Raw genomic sequence first — 25,308 nt, 5'->3', positions numbered from 1 at the left:
TATCAAATCTTACCTTTTAACACTTTCTCCAAAAAAAAAAAAACTCATGTGGGAAGACAACTTCGCCATTACCAAGTATTAATTTCAAAATGTCAATTCAAGTTGTTCCTCTCTTTTAGGCATTATCAAGTGTTAGCTTCCTATTTTGATATTTGCTAATTTCGTGCTTCTTTTTATGTCATTTTCCCTGTTTTTATTATTATCTTTTTTTAATAAAATTTAAATTATATTATTTTAAGGTTTAGTTGGAATTCTAGGAAGATTCTATTAAATATTAGATATCCTAGTGACTTTATGACTTCAATTTTTTTTAATTTGAAAATCACACATGTTTTCTTATTATAATTTAACGTAACTTTTATTTTACTCTCTCTAGTGGGTTTTCACAAGATTATTATCCCAACGTCCCTGAATGAGAATTTGACAGTTGAACCTGTAAAGAATTTAAAACTTTGATTCCCCCAAATGCCAAATAGGATTCCCAATATCAAAATCCATTCCATTGCAATGCTTATAGCTACTTGGACCATGTTTCTTGCCAATTCTCATCAATAGCCAGGGCATTCAAACCTTTGTTCAGCAACAGTATAGTAATGTAACTAGCTAAATCAAGTTTCGGCACAACAATATGGTCACAGTGAGGATTTTCTTTTTCGGGCTGAGTCATGTGAGGAGTTTTTGCATTTTAGAATAGAAAGAATTTACTCAGCCCTATGCCATCATAGAGATTGTATTTTAGTTCCAATAAACCAAGAAATGGTAGTTTAGTAAGTAAATGTGTCTTAAATAATGAAATTTTCTTATTTTAACCTTAAGAAAACAGATTACAAGGAGTCACATCCTCAAAATTACGAAAATCAGTTATCAATTAATAGGGGCAAAATTGTTTAATTATCTTGGCAACTTCTTATATTTTGGACCATAATTTCTTTTTAACTTCTTATATTATTGACCAGAGGCCGCCCAGAATGACATCACTCCCTCTGGTTCACTCTAGCCCAAGACTTTATGAATGAAAACAGAAGCAAAAGCCACAGAATCTCCATTCCCAAACCAATTATTCAAACATGAAACATTTTGATGGAGAATTACATTAATGCTTAGGGCTCTTCCACATCTTCCTTGCCCATTTTATACGAATCATACAACACAAAAATCATAATCCTAGCCTTTTCAAACTCATCCAAAACAGAAAACAAGACCGATTAAAAGTTTCCTAATTGAAAGGAAGACCTAAAACTCACTCTTTCCTGTTCATGTATGACTTCAGAGTCTCAATCATGAATGGATTTTCTACTGCTAAGCACCTACTGGAATACAAAAACTATTTGGATGGGATGAGTAGCATATTATCAGCCAACGGCATTATGAAAGAAGTTATGAACCTATTCTCATCCATAACTACCTTTTGGTTCCCTGCTTTCCATTTAACTACTAAAAATTTAATGAAAATTTTTCCTGCTACACCAAGAGAATAAACATTTCGAATATGGATTTTGCTCCGCATTAAGCCTTTTTCTTGTTTAACACTACACTGAACACAATACATTATACTTCTTAATACATTTTGAAATGACAGAATGAAACATGTCATCCCTATGCAATACTTTTCTGATTATAGATGTATGATTTTGCATTAAAGATGAATAAAGTCAACCCCATCACACTGAGCCCAGCAAGTAACCAATAAAAGTAATCAATATGTGCCTGGTTGAGATTGTCATTAAACCAGCTACTATTTCCCAGTTTACCAGTTATTACCTCTAGCACAGAGATCAGAAAGCTGCTTAAAAAGCTCCCCACACCAATTACACTCAAGTAAAGGGCAAGGCCCATGCTTCTTAGTTCATCTGGTACCTGATCATAGAAAAATTCTTGGAGACCAACCATAGTGAAAACCTCAGAAACTCCAAATAAGAAGAACTGGGGAATCAGCCACCACACACTGAGTGGTATACTTTCATTTGGTTTATCAACTAGATCAAATTCAACAGCCGCTTCCAATCTTTTCATCTCAACAAGAGCCGCCATAGCCATGGTAATTATCGATAAAAATAATCCAGTTCCAATCCTTTGTAGCATTGTGATTCCAGAGGGTTTCTCAGTGATGGCTCTTGCTATTGGTACGAATATCCGATCATAGATGGGGCTGACAATAACAATGGCCAAGGTGACAAGGGATTGTAAAGAAGCAGCAGGTATAACAAGACCTGGAAAAATTGTCCTGTCCATATTAAACCCTTGTTTGGTGAAGAAAGTTCGAACTTGAGCATAAACGATACCAAACACCAAACTTGTAGCCCATATAGGAACAAGCCTAAGTACAGCTTTTGCTTCTTCCACCTCATTAACGCTACATACCTCCTCTTCTTTAGATCCTTTAGGTGCAAACAGAGCCTTGTTTAGGAACCTGCTATGGTTGACAACAAAAAAACCACTCAGTTCAAGAGGCCATTGTCATTGATACAATATCACATGAATCTTTCAATGTCTTACTTTAATTGTTTAGAACATTGGCATGGAATGATATTACAAGCTTCATCTTTGATTGCAATGTCCGACACAGTAATTCGTCGGTTTCTTATAGCTGCAGCAAAAACTCTGCCAATTCTAACAAAAGGACTCCTGTTGTTCTTTTCAAAGTGAAATCTGTAAGTCTTAGTTCCAAACAAGAAAACAACCAAAGCAATGAGCATTGCAAGACAAGGGATTCCAAATCCAAGAACCCAACTAAAGTTTTCTTGGATGTAGTTCAAGAAAGAGAGAGTGAGCAAGCAGCCTGCACACATGGTAAAATACCACCAATTAAAGAATGAGCTTCTGGCTTTGCATTCTTCTGGATGGTGATTATCGAATTGATCAGCTCCAAAAGCTTGAACACAAGGCTTATGACCTCCTTGGCCAATGGCCACTAGGTAAAGCGAGAAGAAGAACAACATCACTTGCAACTTTGGAGAACATGATGCCAATTCTAACTCCAAAGTAGTACATGAAGGAAGCATGGCTGACAGAGACAACATGCCGAGTCCCTGAAATTAAAAATATGCCAAAGTTAAGGAATAGTAGCAAATAGACACTAAATACAAATCGATACGCACGTATTGGTTATGATATTATAGGACATATAACTACATAATATATTTTCTAAAATTATGAAATAACAAAAAGGGGGTGTTTGTCCTTTTTGAGTAGGAGTGCTCACGGGACGGGACGAGACAGCTTTTCTGACAAGAAGGGACCAAGACATCCTGTTTATTTTTATTAGTTTTATTAATTTTTTAATTTTAAAACTAAATGTATTTAGAATGTAAAAATTCATAGTAAAAATTATATAACGAAAATAGATAAAACTTGGCTAAAAAATTGACAATAATAGAAAATTAACAAAGAAAAATGTTTCTTTTTAAAAGATAGAAAATATATAAACTCAAGATATCCCCTAAAAAAACATCATATAAACTATGCAGAAAAACTTATAAATTGTAGACAATATAACTATAAAAGTTAGGTCCTACAAAGGCTTGGTTAACAAAACTATAGGCGCTCTCTCTTGGTTTTCGTGCCAAAAATCCGAGCTCTGTATGGAAGAAGCCACCAACTGGAAAATGCCACCGGATCGTCTGCCGAAGGATAAAGAGGGGGACAGTAGAGCAAAGAAGTCAAAAAAGGAGGTGAAAGACGATTCCATCATGTCTGATCAAATGTTGGATATGGAGAATGAATCGGAGAAGACTCCAAATGAAGAAATAGGAACAACCACATAAAAGGGGCAAAAGCAAGCCTCGTGTAAGGACTCTTTACTTGGTTTTAAAAGCGCTAGGTATAATGGAGTAGCGTATGGAGCCTCTGATATAGAGGAAGGCCCACTTATTTCAGATTTGCTTGATAGGGAATAGAAGCTCCCAGAACCATCAGAGGAGATAAAGAAGCTTATGAATGTTTACCCCGTATGCCCCCATCACAAGAGGAATTTAATGAAAGATGCAGACTGTGGAATAATGCCCTAATCATTACAGTGCTGGGGCAAGATTCAACATTCATAAGTTGAAAGAACACCTTTGTCGCATCTAGGGCTTTAATGAATTTGACCCGGTGGATCTACCAAACAACTATTATGTCGTCAGTTTCAATGAAGTAGAAGGACAGGGCTACCATTATAAAAGGATATTATTCGAAGGACCCTAGGTCATCTTTCAACACAGCATCCTAGTGCAGAGATGGTCACTGTATTTTGATCCTTTTCATAACTAGCTAGGGACAATAGCTATATGGGTAAGGATCCCCAATATACCCCTTCACTACTATACAAGGAAATACATCTGGAGATTGGGAGATATGATTGGGAAAACCTTGCAGGTGGTGCATACACTGACGAATATTGGTGATTGAAGATAAAAGGTAGAAAGGGGGAGATATGCAAGGATCTGTGTAGGGCTTGATCTACAAAAGAAACTGATCCCAAAATAATCCTAGCTTCAACATTATTCAATATGGAATACGAGGGGTTAGATCTCATAAGTTTTGCATGTGGTCAATATGGACACCGTAAAGAGAGCTGTATGTGGAATTGCAACATAGAAACAGCTTCTACCTCAAATACGCTGAGTGATCCAAAACCAGAATAGTCGAGTATGTCATTGGCGAAAGTTTTGCTGGCAAAAGGAGGAGTTCAGACCCTGGATGTTTGTGGGAGGGTCAACAAACACGATTATCGAGGAAAGCAGGAAACATGGGAAGGACAGAAAGTACAGCACATGGTGCGAAGTTAGAGAAGAAAACAGCAGGTAAAACTACCCCACTAAGATTTGCAGTAAACACAGACCTAGAAGAAGAAAGGGATACCATAGGTGATCTAGAGTCTAATGGAGTAGAGCATGAAATTAGCTCTGACAACTTGGAAAAGGCAATTGTACTATACAAGAATAGGAAAGTTGATCATAGAAAAGGTGATTTAATGATAGGACAAAAAACAAGGGAAGACTAAGAGCCCTCCCACCCTAAAGAACACTTATGTGGCTAAAGTAAATGCAAATATGAGGCCAATTGTGTTGGGCTCGAAGAAAGCCCAAGTGATGATTACTAGCGAACCTGAGCTGAATAGACAAGAAAGCGGACTAAAGCAAGGTGAAGGAAAAAAGCAAGTAGACAGAGAATCCACTGTGTGGTAAGTAGATCCATGAATCATCCAGAACCTATTACATTAAAGGGAGATCAAGCCCAAAGCCCAAAATTATCCCAAATGGGTACATCAGAGTATGCCCCAGGAAATCTAAACCTCCAAATGACACAGACAACTTCTCGGAATAAAGAAAGTCAAATTGCAATGATAATGTTGAAGCACGATATGGGTATATTGGCGGAGAGTGACCCCCCTGTGGACCGAGGAACTAAGCCCAAACCACCTAAGGGGGGCCTAGAGGGAAATATTCCCAAGGAGGTCAACGCAAAGGAATCAAAACCACTAGATAAGTGAACTCTTCCTTAGCCTGTTTCCCGTGTTTATTTTGATTGTTTACTTATTATAGCGTCTTGGAATTGTCATGGGATAGGCGGGTAAATGTTCCTAGGTATTTTCAAGGAAGTCATCAAGTATGAAATTCAGGTTATGGGACTTCTAGAAACCAAAATAAGTGGTACCCGGGCAAAAAAAACAGTACACAAGTTGGGCTTTAATAACTGGCTGAGATTAGAAGCTACTAGATTTGCAGGAGGCATATGAGTCCTATGAGATTATTAGGAGATTGAAGTAGAATATATGGACTCAAATACCCAATTCCTCCATTGTCGTATCATGAACAGAGCTACAAGAGAAAAGACCTACTCCTCTTTCGTGTATGGGGATACCTTGGTAAATAGAAGACTAAATCTTTGGTCAACACTATACTGTAAAGCGGGCACGTGTAATGGGTCGTGGCTAATACTAGGTGATTTCAATACTTTCCTCAGTTCGGAAGATAAAATAGGCAGAGTTTACTTGGACTAGAAATGAGACAAAGGAACATCTCAACTAGGTCCTATGTAATCCTTACCACAAGGCTTTCTACTAGCTGCAATTCAAATCAGATCATCAGGTGATTGTAGTTACACAGGGGAGCAGAAATAGAGAACTTCAACGGTTATCTCCCTTTAAGTTGCATGGGCAATGGAAAAGGAGTTCCCCAAAGTGGTCAAGGAGTCTTGGAGTGGGAAGAATTGGCTAGAGGGGCATAAACACTTTGTGAAACAGGCTACAAAGTGGAATTATAAGGTAGTCGGTAGTATTCCCAAGAAGAAAGACAATTTAATTAGGAGACTTGAAGGCTTGGACAAGGCAAAAGAATTGAATTTCCATCCAGGGCTATTGAAACTAGAAAAGAAACTATGGATGGAATATGCAAAAGTTATTAACCAAGAAGAACTAATTTGGTTCCAGAAATCCCAATGTAGGTGATTGCAATTTGGGGACAAGAACACTAAGTACTTTCATGCATCAACAGTGATCAAAAGGAGGAAAAGTACTGTTGAAACTTTGCAAGATGGAAATGGAAATTAGGCAACGGACCAGTCATCCTCAAAAAACATGGCATTGGATTTTTTCAGGACCCTCTACTCTAAAGATGCCGGGGTAACAAGCCACACATCCTAGTCACATACTTTCCCGCTGCTATCAGAACAACAATTGAATCAACTCCAAGGTAGTGTGTGAGATGTGGAAATAAAAAATGTGTGCTCAAAATGGGGGCATTCAAAGCACCAGGCTCAGATGGTATATCACCCCACTTCTTCCACTCACAGTGGCAAGTAATGGGCCAAAATATGTGATATGGTGAACAAAGTGCTCAATGACCCCCAACGAATAAAAGACATAAACCAGACTAATATAGTATTGATTTCGAAGGTTGAGCAATTGATTACGATGAAGGACTTTAGGCTAATATCCTTATGCAATCTTAGCTTCAAGATCATCACAAAGGTATTGGCAAATAGGTTTAGAAGAATCATGGATTATCTCATCGGACCAAACCAGTGCAGCTTTGTAAGTGGTAGACAGGGGTGTGATAACATCATTTTGGCACAAGAAGCCATCCACATCATGCGAACCATAAAGAATAGGGACAGGTATGTCGCTATCAAAGTTGATATGGAGAAAGCGTATGACCGCTTGGACAAGGGATTCATAGAATATAATTTGCAAAGCTTGGGACTAAGACAAAATTTCATAAGTCTTATCATGCAAAGTGTTACCTCAGCCTCAATAAGGATCTTATGGAACAGGTGCCCAACAAACCAATTTCTACCTACAAGAGGGGTTAGGAAGGGAGATCCACTGAGCCCATACCTTTTCATCTTATGCATGGAGAGACTAGGCCATCTGATTCAAAATGAAGTTGAAAATGGCTGATAGAAACTGCTAGAGCTTAGTAGGAGAGGACCAGGCATTTCCCACTTATTCTTTGCAGATGACCTCTTCCTATTTAGTGAGGCCTTCGTGGACCAGATGGAGACAATGAAAAGTATCATGTCAGTATTATGCAATATATCAGGCCACAAGGTTAGTCTTGCTAAATCTAAAGTTTTTATTTCTAAGAATGTACATTTCAACAGAGCCTATGAGTTCAGCAGAATTTTGGTAGTTAGCCTTATTGCAGACTTGGGGAAATATCTTGGTGTCCATCTTCTGCATAAACGAGCTATAAAGACAACTTTTGACCCCTTGATTCAAAAAGTCAAAGATAAACTAGCAAGCTGGAAGGGGAAGTTCCTAAGTGTGGCAGGGAGGATAGTTCTCATCAAGTTAGTACTGTCATCATTACCGTACTAAGATGTAGACACTAATCATTACTAAAGACATAGTGGGGGAGATCAAGCGGTTGAGTCAGCTTTCTTCCGGAACCATAGAGTGGAAAACCGCAAAATGCACCTAATTGTATGGGGAACCATTAAGAGGGATTGAGACAGTGGAGGCCTGGAAGTAAAGGATCTGTATTGCCAAAATGCTGTATTCATAATGAAACTCTATTAGGGCCTAATAATGACTAAACCAGAACTGCTTTGGCTGAAATGTTTACGAGGCAAATACAGGTGTGGTGAGGCAGAAATGCAGATGGTAAAGAATAGAAGCAAACAGTCTGCCATATGGGATAGAATTACAAATGTGTGGGACCTTTTTTGCCAAGGTGTAGGGAGAAAACTCCGAAGCGGAGTGAATACCAAGGTGTGGGAACACAATTGGACCCCCTCGATAGGCCCCTCCTACATTATGTAGATCACAATCACTCGGTAATAGATCCCAATGCGAAAGTCAAGGATTTCATACTAATTGACCACATATAGGACATTTGAAAATAGAGAACTTTTCTGCCCGAATGGGTGGTGGAGCAAATTAGACAAGTAAATCCCCCAAGCTAGGTTGGCGATGATCGATGTTGTTGGAAACTTTCCCCTGATGGAAACTTTAGTGTCCACTCAGCATACCACCTGATGAAAAATGGAAATGGAAGCCGAAAGGACACGTTCTTGAAGCATGTCTGGAAGTGGTCCATCCTAGAGAGAGTGAAATATTTCTTATGGCAAGCTTACCAAGAGAGACTCCCTATAAAAGCATTAGGAACACAACGAGGGTCTGGAATCATATTGAGCATCCCTTTGAGTGTAATAAAGAGGAAACAGTTCTTTATATCCAGAGAGATTGTAAGGTTGCAAACACTGTGTGGCTAAATTTAATTAACCCGAATTATTACTTTTTTTTTTTGTGGAAACTTGCAGGAATGGTTTCAATGGAATGAGAAGCACGAACTTGGGAACAGAAGAATGTCCAAGTGGTAGTGGCGGAAAGTCTTTAGTCTTATTTGCTAGATACTATGGAAGAATTGATGTAAACGAATCTTTGAAAACAGTAGTGACCAACCCCAACAATTGATTCACAAGGGTTTACATCTATTGATGGAAGAAACTGAAAACAAAAGACTTAAACATTAGATATTCAACCTGACATAGCACGAAGAGGCCAAATGGTATCGACCAACCGAGGAGTACATGAGGCTAGACATCGATGGCTCAAGAAATGGACAGGGTCTCGCCACATGCAGAGGAGTAGTTCGTGACAGGAATGGATGATGGATAGTAGGCTTACAATAAAAGCGTAGTTACAGATCCATAGTAGAAGCTAAACTTTAAGCTATAAAAGAAGGATTGTAACTCTATGAGGCAAAAAGGTTGAGGAAGATTTAACTATTCTTTGATTCCCTTGAGACATTACAGCTTTTGTATGGAGAGAAAGGACAATATCACCCCCTGGTAGCCGAGATATCAGATGTAAGATCGTTAATCTTTAGCCACCAGGATATTGAGATTTCACATGCCCATAGAGAGGCACTGATCTGTGCAGACTTGCAAAAAAGGCGCACAAGATGAATATGGGGAGGGCTGTATTGTTAGTCCCACCCACATTCTGCGTGGGTCAAATAGAGAAAGACTTAGCGGTTTCTAGAGTGTGTCCTGTAAACCTACCTTAGGTATTCGTTTTGCATAGTAGCATTGCCACCTCAAGTTTAACACTTGTCAGTTGTACTAATGCTATAAAAGTTATAATATTATTATAATAATAAAGTAAAATAAATTTATAAAAGTAAAAAAAGATAATATATCATGACGGAATCGGGAAGGGACACTCCTATCCCATGTCTTGTACCATCCCAAGACATTTTTGTCCCATTTTGTTTTTATGCCATCCTGAAAAATTTTGGCACTAGATTGTCATATCTCAAAATGACTAGGACCGAGACAGGATGCTCGAATAGGAAACAAGTGGAAACCCCTACTTTTGAGTTACATATGTATGTGCACACTCGTCTATATTCAACAAACTGATACTTGAAACATAATAAAACTAAATCTCGATATATACTAAGATGGCAATTGTTAAAGTTAAGAAATTATCATTAATTGTCATAATAACAAGAGAAAAATTCAAGGGGTTATATGAGGAATTGTTTAGAATGGAAACAGATAATTTCATAAAAATTATGAACTCCCATAACATGACTGATAGATGCTTCGAAACAGATGGCAGTGGAGGAGCTGACAACGGAGACCCACGAAAAACTACCAGGAGGAGAGGGAAACATGTTAAAGCCTCCAACATAGTGGAGCAAATGTTGGTGAAGAAAACTGGTAATGAGCCATCATTTAAGGACAAAATGATGGGGCTTGAACCCAACCCTCTTCCAAAGGATAGCAAGGGGTACAATGTTTTTGACGATGCTTGGAACGAATATATGTCAGAGTTATAGCGCTAGTTCAGTGACACTAAAAACTCATCCGCCCAGAATGAGGATGGCAAAATTGAGGAAGACGATGAGGACTACCCTGCCCTAAGGTTCTCCAAGGAGGGATATGAGCTGTGGTGTGCGCCTTGGCAGAAATCACTAATCATTCACCTTCTAGGCAAGTCCGTACCACATTGGGTGATGAAACCAAAACTGGAATGCCTTTGGAAAACTAATAAGCCCTTCACAATTCGAGACGTCAACAATAGCTTCTTTGTGGTCTCTTTTGAAGAAGAAGATGAGATAAACTACATTTACCAAGAAGGACCATGAATGCTAGATGATCGATATATTGTGATATAACGCTGGTAGCCAAACTTTGATCCATAGAACATAGAGATACAGAGGAAAATAGCGGTGTGGATATGCATTCTTGTGCTACCCCTTGAGTTTTTCAATCTGGCGAGTCTGAGAAAGATTGGTTCTCTCATTAGGAAAACCTTAAAGGTGGATTGCATCACCTGCACAAGTGAACAAGGGCGGTATGCGCATATATGTATAGAGATCGACCTGCAAAAATGCTTAAAATCAGGCATCAGGATCTTCGGGAAGAGACGTTGCGTGGAATATGAAGGTTTGTACTTGATTTGCTTTTGTTGTGGGAGGTATAGGCATCACAGGGACACTTGTCCAGATATAATAGTTATACAGGGCACCGAAGGCAAGGACAAAGCTTCGACAAATACGCAAGACCATGAAAACGCTTCTGCACGGACTCAAAATGGCACTGAGAAAGCACCCATGCTTGAAGAGACGACTAAAGATATTAATGTGAACCATACGAGAGAGGCATAAAAGAGATACAAGAATCATTTGGCTGAATGGAATATTACCGGCGATGGCTCCCCAGTGGCGGTAGAAGCTTTCAGTGTTCGGAACCTAGTTAACGGCACTGAAGACGACTTTTAGGAAACTCCATAAAATCAGGCATAACATATCAAGGAAAGGAGGAAATCTCGTGATCTAATAAGAGCATTAAAGCACCACAAGATCCCCACTTATCTATTTTCAAGGCGAAGCAAAAGGAGGAATCAAATATGAGTCTTAAGTCGACGACCCAGGAGATTCCCAACAATTTTGGAAAGGCACCGAGAATCCTCAGGAAGTGGGTCCCAACTGGGTATGACCATGCAAAAGATATGCCTACAACTAATAAAATCAATGCAAGCAACATGGACCCATAGGAACCTTCCTCTTCAAAGATAGGTCCTTCTAACACCAATGTCACCATAGCCAACAAGCACTTTTTGGAGTCGTCGAATCCTTTCCATGCTCTCATACACATGAGCACTAACACCTCAATAGAGGGGGAATGTGAAACAAACAAGAACTTTGATTTGAATATCAGTGGAGATGATACCAGCACAAAGGTATCCCTTCCCAATGCAACCAACAATACTCAGAGCAACAACACTTAGGAAATAGCCATAATAGAAAACATCAACATGGGAATTCAATCTACTTTCGTGTCTGCGAATAACATAGGGGGATCTATAAGCACCGTAACCCCTTATTCGGGTGTCCAATGAACTGCTTATTCTGGAACTGTAGGGGAACTGGGGCACGAGCTTTCCTAGGTTTAATAAAGGAAGTTAGCAAACGTTACTTGGTCGACTTCTTGACACTCTTTGAAACTAAATCAAGTGGCGAGCAAGCCATTAAACGTTGCAAAAACTTGGGTTTTGATAAATTCAAATTAATTGATGCTAAGGGCCTCCGAGGAGGTATTTGGATTGCATGAAAGGAAGGAAGGAAATTTTAAAATTTTGATTGAGAAAAAATCGAACCACTACATACATGTGATGGCCATGCATGGACAAGATAGAATTTATATTACCTCTATTTACGCAAGCACAAATATTAACAATCATAGACTTTTGTGGGCCGAACTTCAGGAGCTCAAACCTGACAAAGGTTGGCCTTGGTTGGTGGGAGGAGATTTTAATGCAACTCTATTCTATTGTGAACGCCGTTCCTTTGCTCCTTATCCTACTTCAATTGATCGAGACTTCATTAGTTGGTATGAAGATTTGGAGCTTTGACTTGGGTTGTGTTGGACCTTTTTTCACTTGGCAAAGAGAAGGGTGCAAGAGCTAGATTGATCGTATTATGGCAAACAATAGAATCAAGGACCTGTACAAGGATACTTCAGTAAAAAGCCTTCCCTGGTTCAAATCCAATCATAGACCCCTTCTGCTGAATATGACTACAACGATGCCAAGAGATAAACAAGAACGACCTTTTCGAGTAGTTGCTTCTTGGGTTTTATATGATGATTTCCCGAGAATGGTTCAAAAGGCTTAGGATCCCGAAGCCAACTAGGAGGCAAATGTTAACAACTTTACTTTTGAGGCGGAATCTTAGAGTTACAACATTTACAGCCATCTAGGCAAACAAAAGAGTAGAATTCTGGGTAGACTTGAAGGAATCAATAAAAATTCCATCAATCAACTCCAAAGAAAGCTCTGGCTTGAGCTGGAAGAGATACTCATCCAAGAAGACCTTATATGGGCTCAGAAAGCTAAGAGCAACTGGTACTTGTTAGGCGACAAAAACTCTAAATAGTTCCATGCCAGAGCTAATGGTAGAAGGAAAAGAAATAAAATTGAAGCCATTAAAAATGAGGCGGATGAATGGATTGATGACACTACGGTGATCAAATGCATGGCTACAGAATTCTTTATGGCTCTCTCACGTAGACTCTGCTCCAGCGCCTACACGTAGACTCTGCTCTTTCACCCCCTTGATGATGCTTGCATTGCAAACCTTGCAAGAGATGTCTCTAGCGATGAAATTAAGTCTACTATCTTTAGTATGGGCACTCTGAAGTCACTTGGCCTAGATGGTTTGAATGCCTTATTCTTTCAAAAACAACGGAATGTTCTGGGGCCTTCAGTTATCAAAGTGGTTAAAGATATTTTTAGGCACCCAAGTAACATCCAAAGACTTAACCATACCTTCATAGTGCTCATTCCTAAGAGGGAGTATCCAGAAACCATTCGTGATTTCCAACCTATTAGTCTTTATACTATGATTTATAAAATAGTTACTAAAGTTATTTCTAATAGACTTAAAACTTTTCTCCCGCAGGTTATTTCTCCAAATCAATGCAGCTTCATTCCTGGTAGAACCAGCTCAGATAATATCATTACTACCGAGGAAGTGATCTACTCTATGAGGAACATGCAAGGGAAAAGAGAATTTATGGCCATCAAGATGGATCTTGAGAAAGCTTATGATCGGGTTCGCTAGGAGTTTGTGATGGAATGCCTTGATGAACTTAATCTCCCTCCGTCCATTACTAATATCATAAGGGAATACATCTCTTCCCCTTCTATGCAAATACTATGGGAAGGAAGCAAGGCGGACATCTTCTACTCGCTTCAAGGACTGTGACAGGGCAACCCAATTTCGCCTTATCTCTTCATCATATGCATGGAGAAATTAGCTCTCTTGATTCAAAAGGAGATTGACCCGAAATGCTAGAAGCCAATTAGGCTCGGTAAGAATGGCCCTCCCATCTCTCACTTACTTTCCACTGATGATTTGCTATTGTTTGCAGAGGCTAGCATAGACCAAGTGGAGACTATTAAACGCTACTTGGAAAATTTCTGCCAAATGTCAGGACAAAAAGTCAACACCAACAAAACAAGGGTCTTCTTCTCTAAAAATATCAAGTGAGCAAGGAGCTGGGATATGCTAACACGATGGGCCTAGACAAATACCTTGGAGTCCTTTTACAACATGATAGAGTGACCTCAGGTACATACCAATTCATACTTGACAAGGTCAGGAACAGATTAAGCAGCTGGAACCTCTCAAGGACTTCCTTTGCAAGACGTAACACTCTTGCTAAGTCTGTTATAGCAACTATGCCTATCTACACTATGCAGATAGCAAATATTCCCTCAACAACTTGTGAGAACATCGAGAAGAAAGCCCGAGATTTCTTATGGGGTTCCTCGTGTGAGAAAAGAAGAATGTACCTTATTTTGTGGGATACAGTTTGTAAAGAGAAACATGCTGGTGGTCTTGGCATGAAACATATGAAACAACAGAACCATGCCTTTATGATAAAGCTAGGATGGGGCCTTGTTAATGACCAAAACTCTCTCTGGGCCAAAGTAATCAGAGGTAAATATGGATGTGGAAATAACTTAATGCCAAAAATCAACCTGCTTAAAGCGAGCGGGCTCTAATACCTGGAATAGGATCAAACAAAATTGGACCAAAGTTGAAGTAGGTATTCGACAAGCACATAATCAAAATGGAGACATAAAAGTGCAATGGAAATAGAAGAAGAGTGGCATTTTTTCGGTACGTTCAGCTTATTGCTCACTTGAACCAGATATTGAGGACACATCTGTTTGTTGGAAGGACATTTAGAGATTGAAAATTCCCCAACATTGCAAGACCTTCGCTTGGATTATATTACATGGCAGACTGACGACAAATATGGTTAAACATCGTAGAAACCTTCATCCAACTGGTCTTTGCGATAGATGCAAGCAGTGTATGGAGGATAGCCTGCACACTCTCAGAGATTGTGTTGATATTAAAAACGTATGGAGGGCTCTCATTAAACCGTCCTTATATAGCAGGTTCTTCTCTGGTACTTTAACAGATTGGTTTAAGCTGAATATGAAGGCCCAAGTGAATCACCAAACAAGCGATCGGAAAGGACTCTTCGTCATTATTTGTTGGCTGATTTGGCGAGATTGTAATGACCAGATCCATAACAACTCCCATACGGATCTGTCTAGCATACACGCTAGAGCTACAGTGATTCTGAGTAGTCTGGGAAGCGTTAGGACTAAGTTGAAAGAAACTAATCTGTCAAAGAATCTGTCTTTTAATAGCCATCATCATACTCAACACAACGATCATGAGGTGATCATTGAAGTGGACGATGCTTACTCGCGGCTTAACCAAAGTATTGCCTGTGGTGGCATACTAAAAGACAAGAATGGGCTCGTCACTGAAGGATTCTAGTTCAGATGCCATACAGGAGACTCACTTTCTGCAGAAATTTGGGGCTATCTTATTGGTCTTAAGCATGCATGGGACAGTAGCTTCAGGAGCGTCCTTCTGAGGAGTGATTCACAAGAAGCTTTGCAACTATTTTAGCATGAACCACCAGAGCTACATGAAGATATCCAACTGATTGGAGAAGTCAAAAGCATGCTATGACAGAATTGGCGAGTGGACCTGATGCATATAGACAGAGGTGAGAATAGTTTTGCTGATCATTTAGCAAAGGCTACCTTGTCAAATGGTTTTGGTCTCCAAATTCTTGGCCCTGAGGCTGCCACTCTCCTAACACAAGCAGGCACAAGGACCTACTTTCTTTTGTACTTCGCCTTTTTCCTTCTAGCGTATCAAAAAAAAACACAGAGATCGAGGGGGTTATTAAAATCATTTGAAGTCCATATTAATCTTATTGAAGGCCCAAGACATTTCAACCATATGCGTATGTGGAAGGAGAAAATAAAGCCTTAATCATCACTAATTCAGGTCTAAATGGATTCGAAGAGCCCAAAGTGCGAAGAGTATGTGAACAGTAACTTGGTTGAGCTTCCAAAAGGAGTTATTGAGCTTGTTTGTTTTTGCTTTTTGTTATCTTATTCTTAAAACAATTTTATAAAAAAATTTTAAATATAAATTTTAAGAATAAAAGATAAAAAAATTATTTAGATATTTTTTTAAAAAAATCATATTTGAAACACACACAAAAATCATGGTTGGTGGGCAGTGGCTACCAAAGATGATGACATGTGGCGGAAATGGGAATACGGGCCAAAGCTGTCAACCCTGCAGGTCCGGCCTGTATTCCCACTTCCACACATGTTGGTTTAAAAGGGCCAATTCTGCAAAGCCAAAATTTTAAAAATACTCTAATTTTTTAGGCCTAGTACTTAAGCTAACATGCTCAGGGCTAGTCCGCAGGCTTTCGACCCGTTTAAGAAAAAAATATTATTTTCATATTTCTTATATTTTTAATCAACAAATAAAAATAAACTAATGAAATTATTAATAAAAGACATAAATATGAATAAAATTAAGTCACAAATGTAACATATTATCATATCTAAATATCTATCAACATCCAAAAACATCTAAAACATCCATCAACAATAAGACAACATCCAAAAGTTCCGTCAATCGTGCAAATATGCAATAGACAAACACTATCATTAATTTTTTGAAACGTCATCATCATTATAATGAATTGCTCTTCTTCATGTGTATGCTCTTCTTTTGTAGCAAAAAAAATCAAGTTTTCCTTCTTTATAGAAATTTCAATTTTAAATTTTGCAGTCTAACTATTATTTTATTTTAGTTTGAGAAATATTGTTGTTGAAACTCATAAATTTCTAATTCAAATTATAGAATCACAAGTTATATAAGTATAAAAATACTCTCATATTAAATATATATAGTTTAAAAATATCAACACATATATTATAAATCAAATCATTATTAAAATGTAAATTACCCCCTTTTTAAAATTTAATTGGACAAATTATTATGTAAAACCAAATAAATCAAACCATTCTGTGAAATTTAATTTCAAAATAATAATAACAACTAAATAGTTGAAATATCATTAACAATTAAAAAAATTATAAAAGGGCCCAAACGAGCCCGCCTGTTTAAGTCCTTGGCCATACAAGGCTAACCTTTCCAAACTTGTTTCTCATTTGAAAGAGAAAATTCTAAACCCGACTCTCACAATTCTTAGACTTAAATGAGCCAGCCTATCATGCTTTGCCCGTTTTCCTGATTCTAGCAAGTAATAAGCAAAAAAAGAAGTTTTTCTAACTTTTGAAAACAAAAACAAGAAAACATATAAAATTTATTTTGATTTTTTAGTTTTTAAAAACATATTACTGTTTTTTTAAAATAACCACCTAAAAATAAAATCAATAAATGCTCTTTTTTAAAAAGGAAAAGTTGTTTTCAAAATAAAAAACCAAACAAGCCTTAATTTCTACAAGTCACTGTCTTTTTTACACAATTCTAAATTACTGAAAAAAAAATATTATCTTGAATTCTAATGTACAAAGTTAGTGATTGATTTGAGAATGCAGAGGCATATTATTGACCGAAAAAGTAATTTTAGAGAAATATAAATTTTACAAGAAAAATAACAAAATAGCACAACCTAATTAATGAATGTCAAATTCCATCTAATACACGTAATATGCTTAGCTGCGGTAATATGTGAAAATAGAATCATGCTTCCCCCAATCATGAATATGGCTCACGTCGAATTATCATTAAAAAAGAATTAAATAAACAATCATTAAATTAAAATTATTTCGACATAGAAACAATTTTAAAATTTATTAATATTTAAAAATATAGTAATTTCTTTAAAAAAATCAGAAGAAGTTGAAAATAAAAATAATGAAAAACTAAAATAAAAGACTAATATATAACATCACCATCACTAACTTGTTTTAGATGATGACTGATTTATAAGCAGAGTGGTGAAATATGCAAATTGAAGTCAAGACTCTTTTTTTTTTGGACCAGAATTGAAGTCAAGACTCTGGAGCAAAAAGTTTGCATGATTATAATTCTTAAATATGTTATCAATATTTATATCATGTTTACTTGATCTACTAACTCGAATATGAAGTTAAAGTTATTTATAAAAATACATTCAAAATTGAAAAATAGATAATAAGCTGAAAGAGCCATGCTAAATGAAGAGAAATAATATTTGGTCAAAGAATGAAGATCAAGAAGTTTAAGAAAATGCGCTCCAAGCGAGAATGATAGAAATCGTGTTCATAAATTAGATTAAAATGTCTTGGTCATATTCTTCTCATCTATTATAGTCTAAACTTTCAATACATTTATCCTACTCATATAAAGAGTATTATTGAGAAATTTATTCTCAAAAAGGGTTGTGAATTTCTAAGGTGGGCGTATCTTAGACGAAATTGCAAGTGTGGCAATCTAGAAAAGTGTGGATTCACAAAAGTTCAGAGAATTATAGTGACTTTATAATTGCAATTGCCTGGATCGAACCCGTGGGATTGGGGTGGCATCTCAAGTGTCCGAATGAAACTTGAAGAATTATAATGGTTTCACAAGTGTCCCTGTGAAAACCATGAACTAAATCTCAAAAAATATTTGGGAATTAGTATAGGCCAAGATTGATGAAGCAAAGCATGATAAATTTCTGTTTGCAATCTCTCTTTCCTTATTCTCTATATTTCTAATTATTTGATTTATTTTATTCGAGATATTGTTAGATATTAAATGTGGACATCTCTTCCAAATTCTAACAGGAATTTGAACCTTGATTTGCAAGAGACTAATCTACCCAACTCTATCAGTGTTTTAAATTTTATTTTGATCAAATCTTATATTACACTCTGATCTCCTAACCTGATATTTTCTGTGATTCTCTAATCCACTGTGATCCTTTATCTGTTTGCTTATTGTGAAGAAATTTTTGAGAAACAAATTCAACCGTCTTGAGTTAAACTTGCCACCAACATTTAATACATCCTAACTTTTGGGGACGATGGCACAAAAAGACAGGACAACGGAGATCCAACGGCAGAAAACTATTCTTTCAAACCAAGGGCCACAACAGTCTTTCCATTAATGGTCGTTTAATATAAACCGTCAACCACCTCATCTCAGCCGATAATTAAATCAAAGTAATATGCCAATTTATTTCTAAAACTACGATAGATTAGATCCCATGAGTCTAATATTAAAGAGAATTATATTCTGGTTTATTATAAACTTTTATAATACCTATGGAAACATATTTGCTTAAAATACATATTTTCTTAAATTTAATTCATGATAACAATTTTTTATATTTAAGAAATTAAAACAACTATTTTTTAATAAGATTGAAAATAAAAATCTATTGCAAGATTGTTGGACAAGGATATGCCATTTTTGACACCTGGAAGGCTGGAAGTTATAATGCGAAAAAGAAAAGTTGAGATTGAAACTATGAAAGGTGGACGCTTCCTGAAGCGACGACAAGTAAAAGGACTACTGAAAGTGACAGAGATACAAACGGTTAAATAATTATACAACTATTTTTTTTTCATCTTTCATTTTGAATTAAAAATTATATATTTGGTACTAATATTTATTTAATTTAAAGGGAAAAAGACAGAAAAATAACACTTGAATTTCATAATTCCCAAATGGTCTGCTGAATTTGAGAAATCTCAATTTGGTCTCAAGAGACGAAACTAGGATTATCATGTTAAAAGAAAAGACCAAATTACCCTTCATTTTAAATATTGTTTTTAAAATATCACAGCCCCTACTGGCCGGCCGGTCACCGAAGCTCCAGCTGCGGTAGTCACCAGAGCTTCGGTGACTAGCTGACAATTGGTCACTGGAGCTCCGTCAGTCAGAAAAAATTTTTTTGAAAATTTTTACAATTTCAGTATAACAGTTAACAACTTTTATAGTGTTATTAACAACTTCAGTATAACAATTAACAACAGGTTTTATGGGAAATTCAACAAGCTCCGACAGCCGGAAATAATTTTTTTTTAAATTTTTACAATTTCAGTATAACGGTTAACAACTTTTGTAACGCTATTAACAATTTCAGTATATCAGTTAAGAACAGATTTTTCAGAAAATTCAACAATTGGTCACCGGAGCTTTAACGGAGAAAAACAATGTTTTTGAAAATTTTTACAATTTCAGTATAACAGTTAACAACTTTTGTAACCCTATTAACAATTTCAGTATAGCGCTTAACAACAGGTTTTTTAGTTTATTAACGGCAAAAAACCTGTTGTTAACTGCTATATTGAAGTTATTAATAGGGTTACAAAAGTTGTTAACCGTTATACTGAAATTGTAAAAATTTAAAACAAAAAAGTAATTGTTAAAGTTATAAAAATGCTATTTTTTGAATTTTTTTTAAAAAAACCTATTGTTAAATGCTATACCGAAATTGTTAATAGAGTTACGAAACTTGTTAACGATATTACTGAAATTATAAAAATACTACTTTTTGAATTTTTCAGAAAACTTGTTAACCGTTATACTAAAATTGTTAATAACATTATAAAAGTTGTTAACAGTTATATAGAAGTTATAAAATTTTTAAAAAAAGAAAAAGTAGTTGTTAAAGTGGTAAAATTCTTTTTTTTAATTTTTAAGAAAACATGTTAAATAATATAATAAAGTTGTTAATAGAGTTACGGAGCTTGTTATCGGCATTATTGAAGTTGTAAAATTGCTACTTTTTGAATTTCTCGAAAAACCTGTTGTCAATAGTATTACAAAAGTTGTTAACCGTGATATCAATGTTGTAAAAATTTTCAAAAACATTGTTTCCTGCCATCGGAGCTCTAATGACCAATTGTTGAATTTCTCAAAAAACCTGTTGTTAACTGCTATACTAAATTTATTAATAACATTACAAAAGTTATTAACTATTATATTGAAGTTGCAAAAAATTTTAAAAAAAATTATTTCCGATCACTAAAGCTTGTTGAGTTTCCCAGAAAACCTGTTGTTAATTGCTATACTGAAGTTGTTAATAGAGTTACAAAAGTTGTTAACCGTTACACTAAACTTGTAAAAATTTTCAAAAAAATTGTTTTCTTCTGCCAAAGCTTCGGCGACTAATTGTTGAATTTTCTGAAAATCTGTTATTAACTAATATACTGAAATTGTTAATAGCGTTACAAAAGTTGTTAACGGTTATATTGAAATTGTAAAAAAATTTTAAAAAAATTGTTTCCTGCTGCTGAAGCTTGTTGAATTTTCCAGAAAACCTATTGTTTACTGCTATATTGAAGTTGTTAATAGCATTATAAAAGTTGTTAACCGTTATACTGAAGTTGTAAAAATTTCCAAAAAAAATTTTCCAACCAATGGAGCTCCGGTGACCAATTGTCGGCCGATCACCGGAACTCCAGTGACTGCCGCCACTGGAGCTCCGACAATCTGCCAGCCAGTAGAGGCCGTGATATTTTAAAAACAATATTTAAAACGAAGGGCAATTTAGTCTTTTCATTTAACATAATAATCGCCATTTGGTCTCTTGAGACCAAATTGGGATTTCTCAAAATCAACAGACCATTTGGAGATTATGAAGTTCAAGTGTTATTTTTCTGCCTTTTTCCCCATTTTAAATTCGAACTAATTATATTAATTATTTTAAGGGAAAAAGGTAGAAAAATGCCACTTGAACTTCATAATCCCCAAATGGTCTGCTGAATTTGAGAAATCCCAATTTGATATCAAGAGACCAAATTGGGATATCATGTTAAAGAAAAAGACCAAATTGTCTTTCATTTTAAACATTGTTTTTAAAATATCATAGTCCCCACTAGCCGACCAGTCGCCGGAGCTCAAGCGGCGACAGTCACCGGAGCTTCGACGACCGGCCGACAATTGGTCATCGGAGTTCTGTCGGTCGGAAAATTTTTTGTTTTTGAAATTTTTACAATTTCAGTATAACGATTAACAACTTTTATAATGCTATTAACAATTTTAATATAACAATTAACAATAGGTTTTCTAATAAATTCAACAAGTCTGGCAATCGGAAATAATATTTTTGAAAATTTTTACAACTTCAATATAACTGTTAACAACTTTTGTAACGCTATTAACAACTTCAGTATATCAGTTAACAATAGATTTTTCAGAAAATTCAACAATTGGTCGCTAGAGCTCTGGTAGAGAAAAATAATTTTTTTGAAAATTTTTACAATTTCAATACAATGATTAACAATTTTTGTAACCCTATTAACAATTTCAGTATAGCAGTTAACAACAGGCTTTTGAGTTTATTTACAGCATTACTGAAGTTATAAAAATGCCACTTTTTGAATTTTTCAAAAAACCTGTTATTAACTATTATATCGAAGTTGTTAATCGTTATACTAAAATTGTAAAAATTTTAAAAAAAACGTAATTATTAACGTTATACTAAAAGTAAAATTTTTTACAACTTCAGTATAACAGTTAACAATTTTTGTAATGTTATTAATAACTTCAATATAGTAGTTAACAATAAGTTTTTTGAGAAATTCAACAATTGATCGTCGGAGTTCCAACGGCCGAAAACAATTTTTTTTGAAAATTTTTACGTCAGTATAACGGTTAACAACTTTTGTAATGATATTAATAACAAGTTTTTTCGAGAAATTCAAAAACTAGTAATTTTACAATTTCAATAATGTCGTTAACAAGTTCTATATCTCTGTTAACAATTTCAGTATAGTATTTAACATGTTTTCGAAAAATTAAAAAAAATAGCATTTTTACCACTTTGGCAACTACTTTTTTTTTAAAAATTTTTTTATAATTTCAATATAACCGTTAACAACTTTTATAATGTTATTAACAACTTTAGTATAGCAGTTAATAACAAATTTTCTGAAAAATTCAAAAATTAACATTTTTACAATTTCAGTAATACCGTTAACAAACTTTGTAACTCTATTAACAGTTTCGGTATAGTATTTAACAATATGTTTTTTTAAAAATTAAAAAAAATGGCATTTTTATAACTTTAACAATTACGTTTTTCTTTTTGAAAATTTTTACAACTTCAATATAACGGTTAACAACTTTTGTAACTCTATTAACAACTTCGATATAGCAGTTAACAATAACTTTTTTGGAAAATTCAAAAAGTGACATTTTTATAATTTCAGTAATGCCGTTAACAAACTCAAAAACCTGTTGTTAAACACTATACTAAAATTGTTAATAGAGTTACAAAAATCGTTAACTGTTATACTTGTAAAAATTTTCAAAAAAATTTGTTTTCCTCCGTTGGAGCTCCTGCGACTAATTGTTGAATTTTTCAAAAAATCTGTTGTTAACTGATATACTGAAGTTGTTAATAGCATTACAAAAGTTGTTAACGGTTATATTTAAATCGTAAAAATTTTCAAAAAAAATTGTTTCCGGTCGCTAGAGCTTGTTGAATTTCCTAGACAACTTATTGTCAACTGCTATACTAAAGTTGTTAGTAACATTACAAAAGTTGTTAACCGTTATACTGAAATTGTAAAAATGTTCAAAAAAAATTTTTCTAACCGACAGAGATCTGGTGACCAATTGTTGGCTGGTCACCGGAGTTTCGGTGACTACCGCCACCGGAGCTCCGATGACCGGTCGGCCAGTAGGAGCTGTGATATTTTAAAAACAATATTTAAAATGAAGGGTAAGTTGGTCTTTTATTTTAACATGATAATTCCAATTTGGTCTCAAGATTTCTCAAATTTAGTAGACGATTTGGGGATTATGAAATTCAAGTGGTATTTTTCTGTCTTTTTCTCTTATTTTAATTCAATTATTTCGAGAAAACCTCATCATGATTGGGGGGAAATATTATATGAAAGGAAATTAAATCAAAATTGGATTTAAAAATCATTCAAGTTAACTTCAGATACTTTCATTTCCTCAGTGTTGATTTATTCAACACAAAGGAAAAGAGAAATTGAAAAAATAAAAACAGATAGGGAAAGAATGGACTGAAGTGAACTGACCAGGATGTAGACTAGAGAAGCTCCAATGATGGTTCGATAGCGTCCAAGATAGGAATCGGCGATGAAAGCACCCAACAGAGGCAGCAACGACGCCGTTCCCTCCCAAACGTTCACATTCTTCGCCGCCGCCGCCGTGCTCTGATGAAGCGGCCCCGTCAAGAAAGTGATGAGGTTGGATCCTATCCCGTAGAACGCGATCCTCTCTCCCACTTCCACACCTTCATGCACAGAATAATCAATTTCCTCATTATATGTGTGTGTATATACATATAGAGAGAGAGAGAGAGATTGAGTGTGAGAATACCTATGATGAAGCATGCTGATCTCCAATTGCCAGACTTGGATCTGATCGCCGGTCGGCCTTTGTAGTCAACGGCGCCGTTCATTGTCTCGAGACGCAAAAGCGGAGTTCCCGGTTCGGAATCCTGCAAAATGGCGTCGGATCGGTGGAGGAGGGCCATTTCTGATTTTTGGTTCGAAAGGAGGACTTATCAAAGAAGGTTCACATTAATGTAGGAACTTTAATATGGTATTGCGTCCGCCGATGGCTCTTCGGGTTGCCCACATGAATTGGAGAAAAGTCCACTTCGGTGACATCAGGAGTTGGTAAGGCCCCTTTTTTAATCCCCACACTTTGTCCCACTTGTTCTTTCTGTTATTTCCTGCAAATATGGATGTGGTTTTTTCCGTAGCTTTTGTGCTCGGAGAATTTCGGTAAATTTTTAACATAAACATATCATTTTACTCTTTGTTTATTATTATTATATACTACTGTAGTAAAGTAAAGTGTATATATTAGGTAGAAATAAAATAAAAAATTTGTTAAATTTTACAGCAAAATTAATGAAATTTAAATTTTTTATTAATTTTAAAAAAACATATTAGAAGTAACTTATAAATTATAAACAAGATAAAAAAAAGGTATATAATTTTTAAGAAAACAATCATTTTAGTTCTCATAGTTGATGATTATAATTGGTTTTCAAACGGATCCTAAATAAAAATTTCCTTGCATATTACATAATTATTTGGGAATATAAATGGTTTCATTCGGCAAATCATTTTCGTGTGCTTGCATTAGTGACGAGGAAAATAAATTTTGTAAAAAATTATTATCCATCAAGTTTGCTTTTTTTTTTTTGTTTTGTCTTTCAAGTTTCAAACTATAAGTTTTGGTCTCCCAAGTTTTTTTTTTCATTTAAAACATTGGTTTCTATAATTTTATAAAATCTTGAATCATTTTACTCCTTGAAAGACTAAAATATGATATTTGAAACTTGAGAGATCACAACTAAAATGATAGCAAACTTAAAGAGCCAAAAATTATATCAACCCTTTTTCAAAAAAAGTATATTAGCCCAAAATTAATTATTTATAAAATTAGCATTCGTGAATTTTGATTCATAATAATTTATTATTAAAATTTTTTTGAATAAATTATGTCTAAATTAATTTTTCAGTTCAAATTTTAATATGTTTAA

General features: G+C 35.4%; 1 protein-coding gene across 3 annotated transcripts; it reads right to left on the bottom strand.

The window, feature by feature from the left end:
• Positions 1 to 1,393: 1,393 nt before the first annotated feature.
• On the bottom strand, positions 1,394 to 24,369 carry LOC114730412 (protein NRT1/ PTR FAMILY 5.10). Of its 3 annotated transcripts, XM_028917468.1 has the most exons (5): positions 24,132 to 24,369; positions 23,828 to 24,045; positions 2,497 to 3,029; positions 2,283 to 2,413; positions 1,394 to 2,210 (listed from the first exon to the last, which is right to left on the bottom strand). In XM_028917468.1, the coding sequence occupies exons 1-5, from the start codon at positions 24,286 to 24,288 to the stop codon at positions 1,597 to 1,599; spliced, it is 1,653 nt and encodes a 550-aa protein (XP_028773301.1). In that variant the 5' UTR covers positions 24,289 to 24,369; the 3' UTR covers positions 1,394 to 1,596. The 3 variants fall into 3 exon arrangements, with proteins under 3 accessions (XP_028773301.1, XP_028773299.1, XP_028773300.1); XM_028917466.1 differs by having other exon boundaries at positions 1,394 to 2,413; positions 24,132 to 24,368; XM_028917467.1 differs by having other exon boundaries at positions 1,394 to 2,410; positions 24,132 to 24,367.
• Between the last annotated feature and the right edge of the window lie 939 nt (positions 24,370 to 25,308).

Source organism: Neltuma alba, unplaced genomic scaffold (assembly GCF_004799145.2).
Source record: "Neltuma alba isolate B1F8T4 unplaced genomic scaffold, ASM479914v2 tig00012732_pilon, whole genome shotgun sequence".
NCBI classification, from domain to species: domain Eukaryota; kingdom Viridiplantae; phylum Streptophyta; class Magnoliopsida; order Fabales; family Fabaceae; genus Neltuma; species Neltuma alba.
This window is presented reverse-complemented; position numbering and strand designations above follow the sequence as displayed.

Excerpts from the sequence above, each read along its gene's own strand:
- LOC114730412 (XM_028917466.1), bottom strand. The coding sequence starts at position 24,288 with ATGGCCCTCCTCCACCGATCCGACGCCATTTTGCAGGATTCCGAACCG. Across the intron at positions 24,046-24,131 it reads ATCAGCATGCTTCATCATAG|GTGTGGAAGTGGGAGAGAGG; the intron begins GTATTCTCACAC and ends CTGTGCATGAAG. Across the intron at positions 3,030-23,827 it reads CTTCTCTAGTCTACATCCTG|GGACTCGGCATGTTGTCTCT; the intron begins GTCAGTTCACTT and ends TTTTAATTTCAG.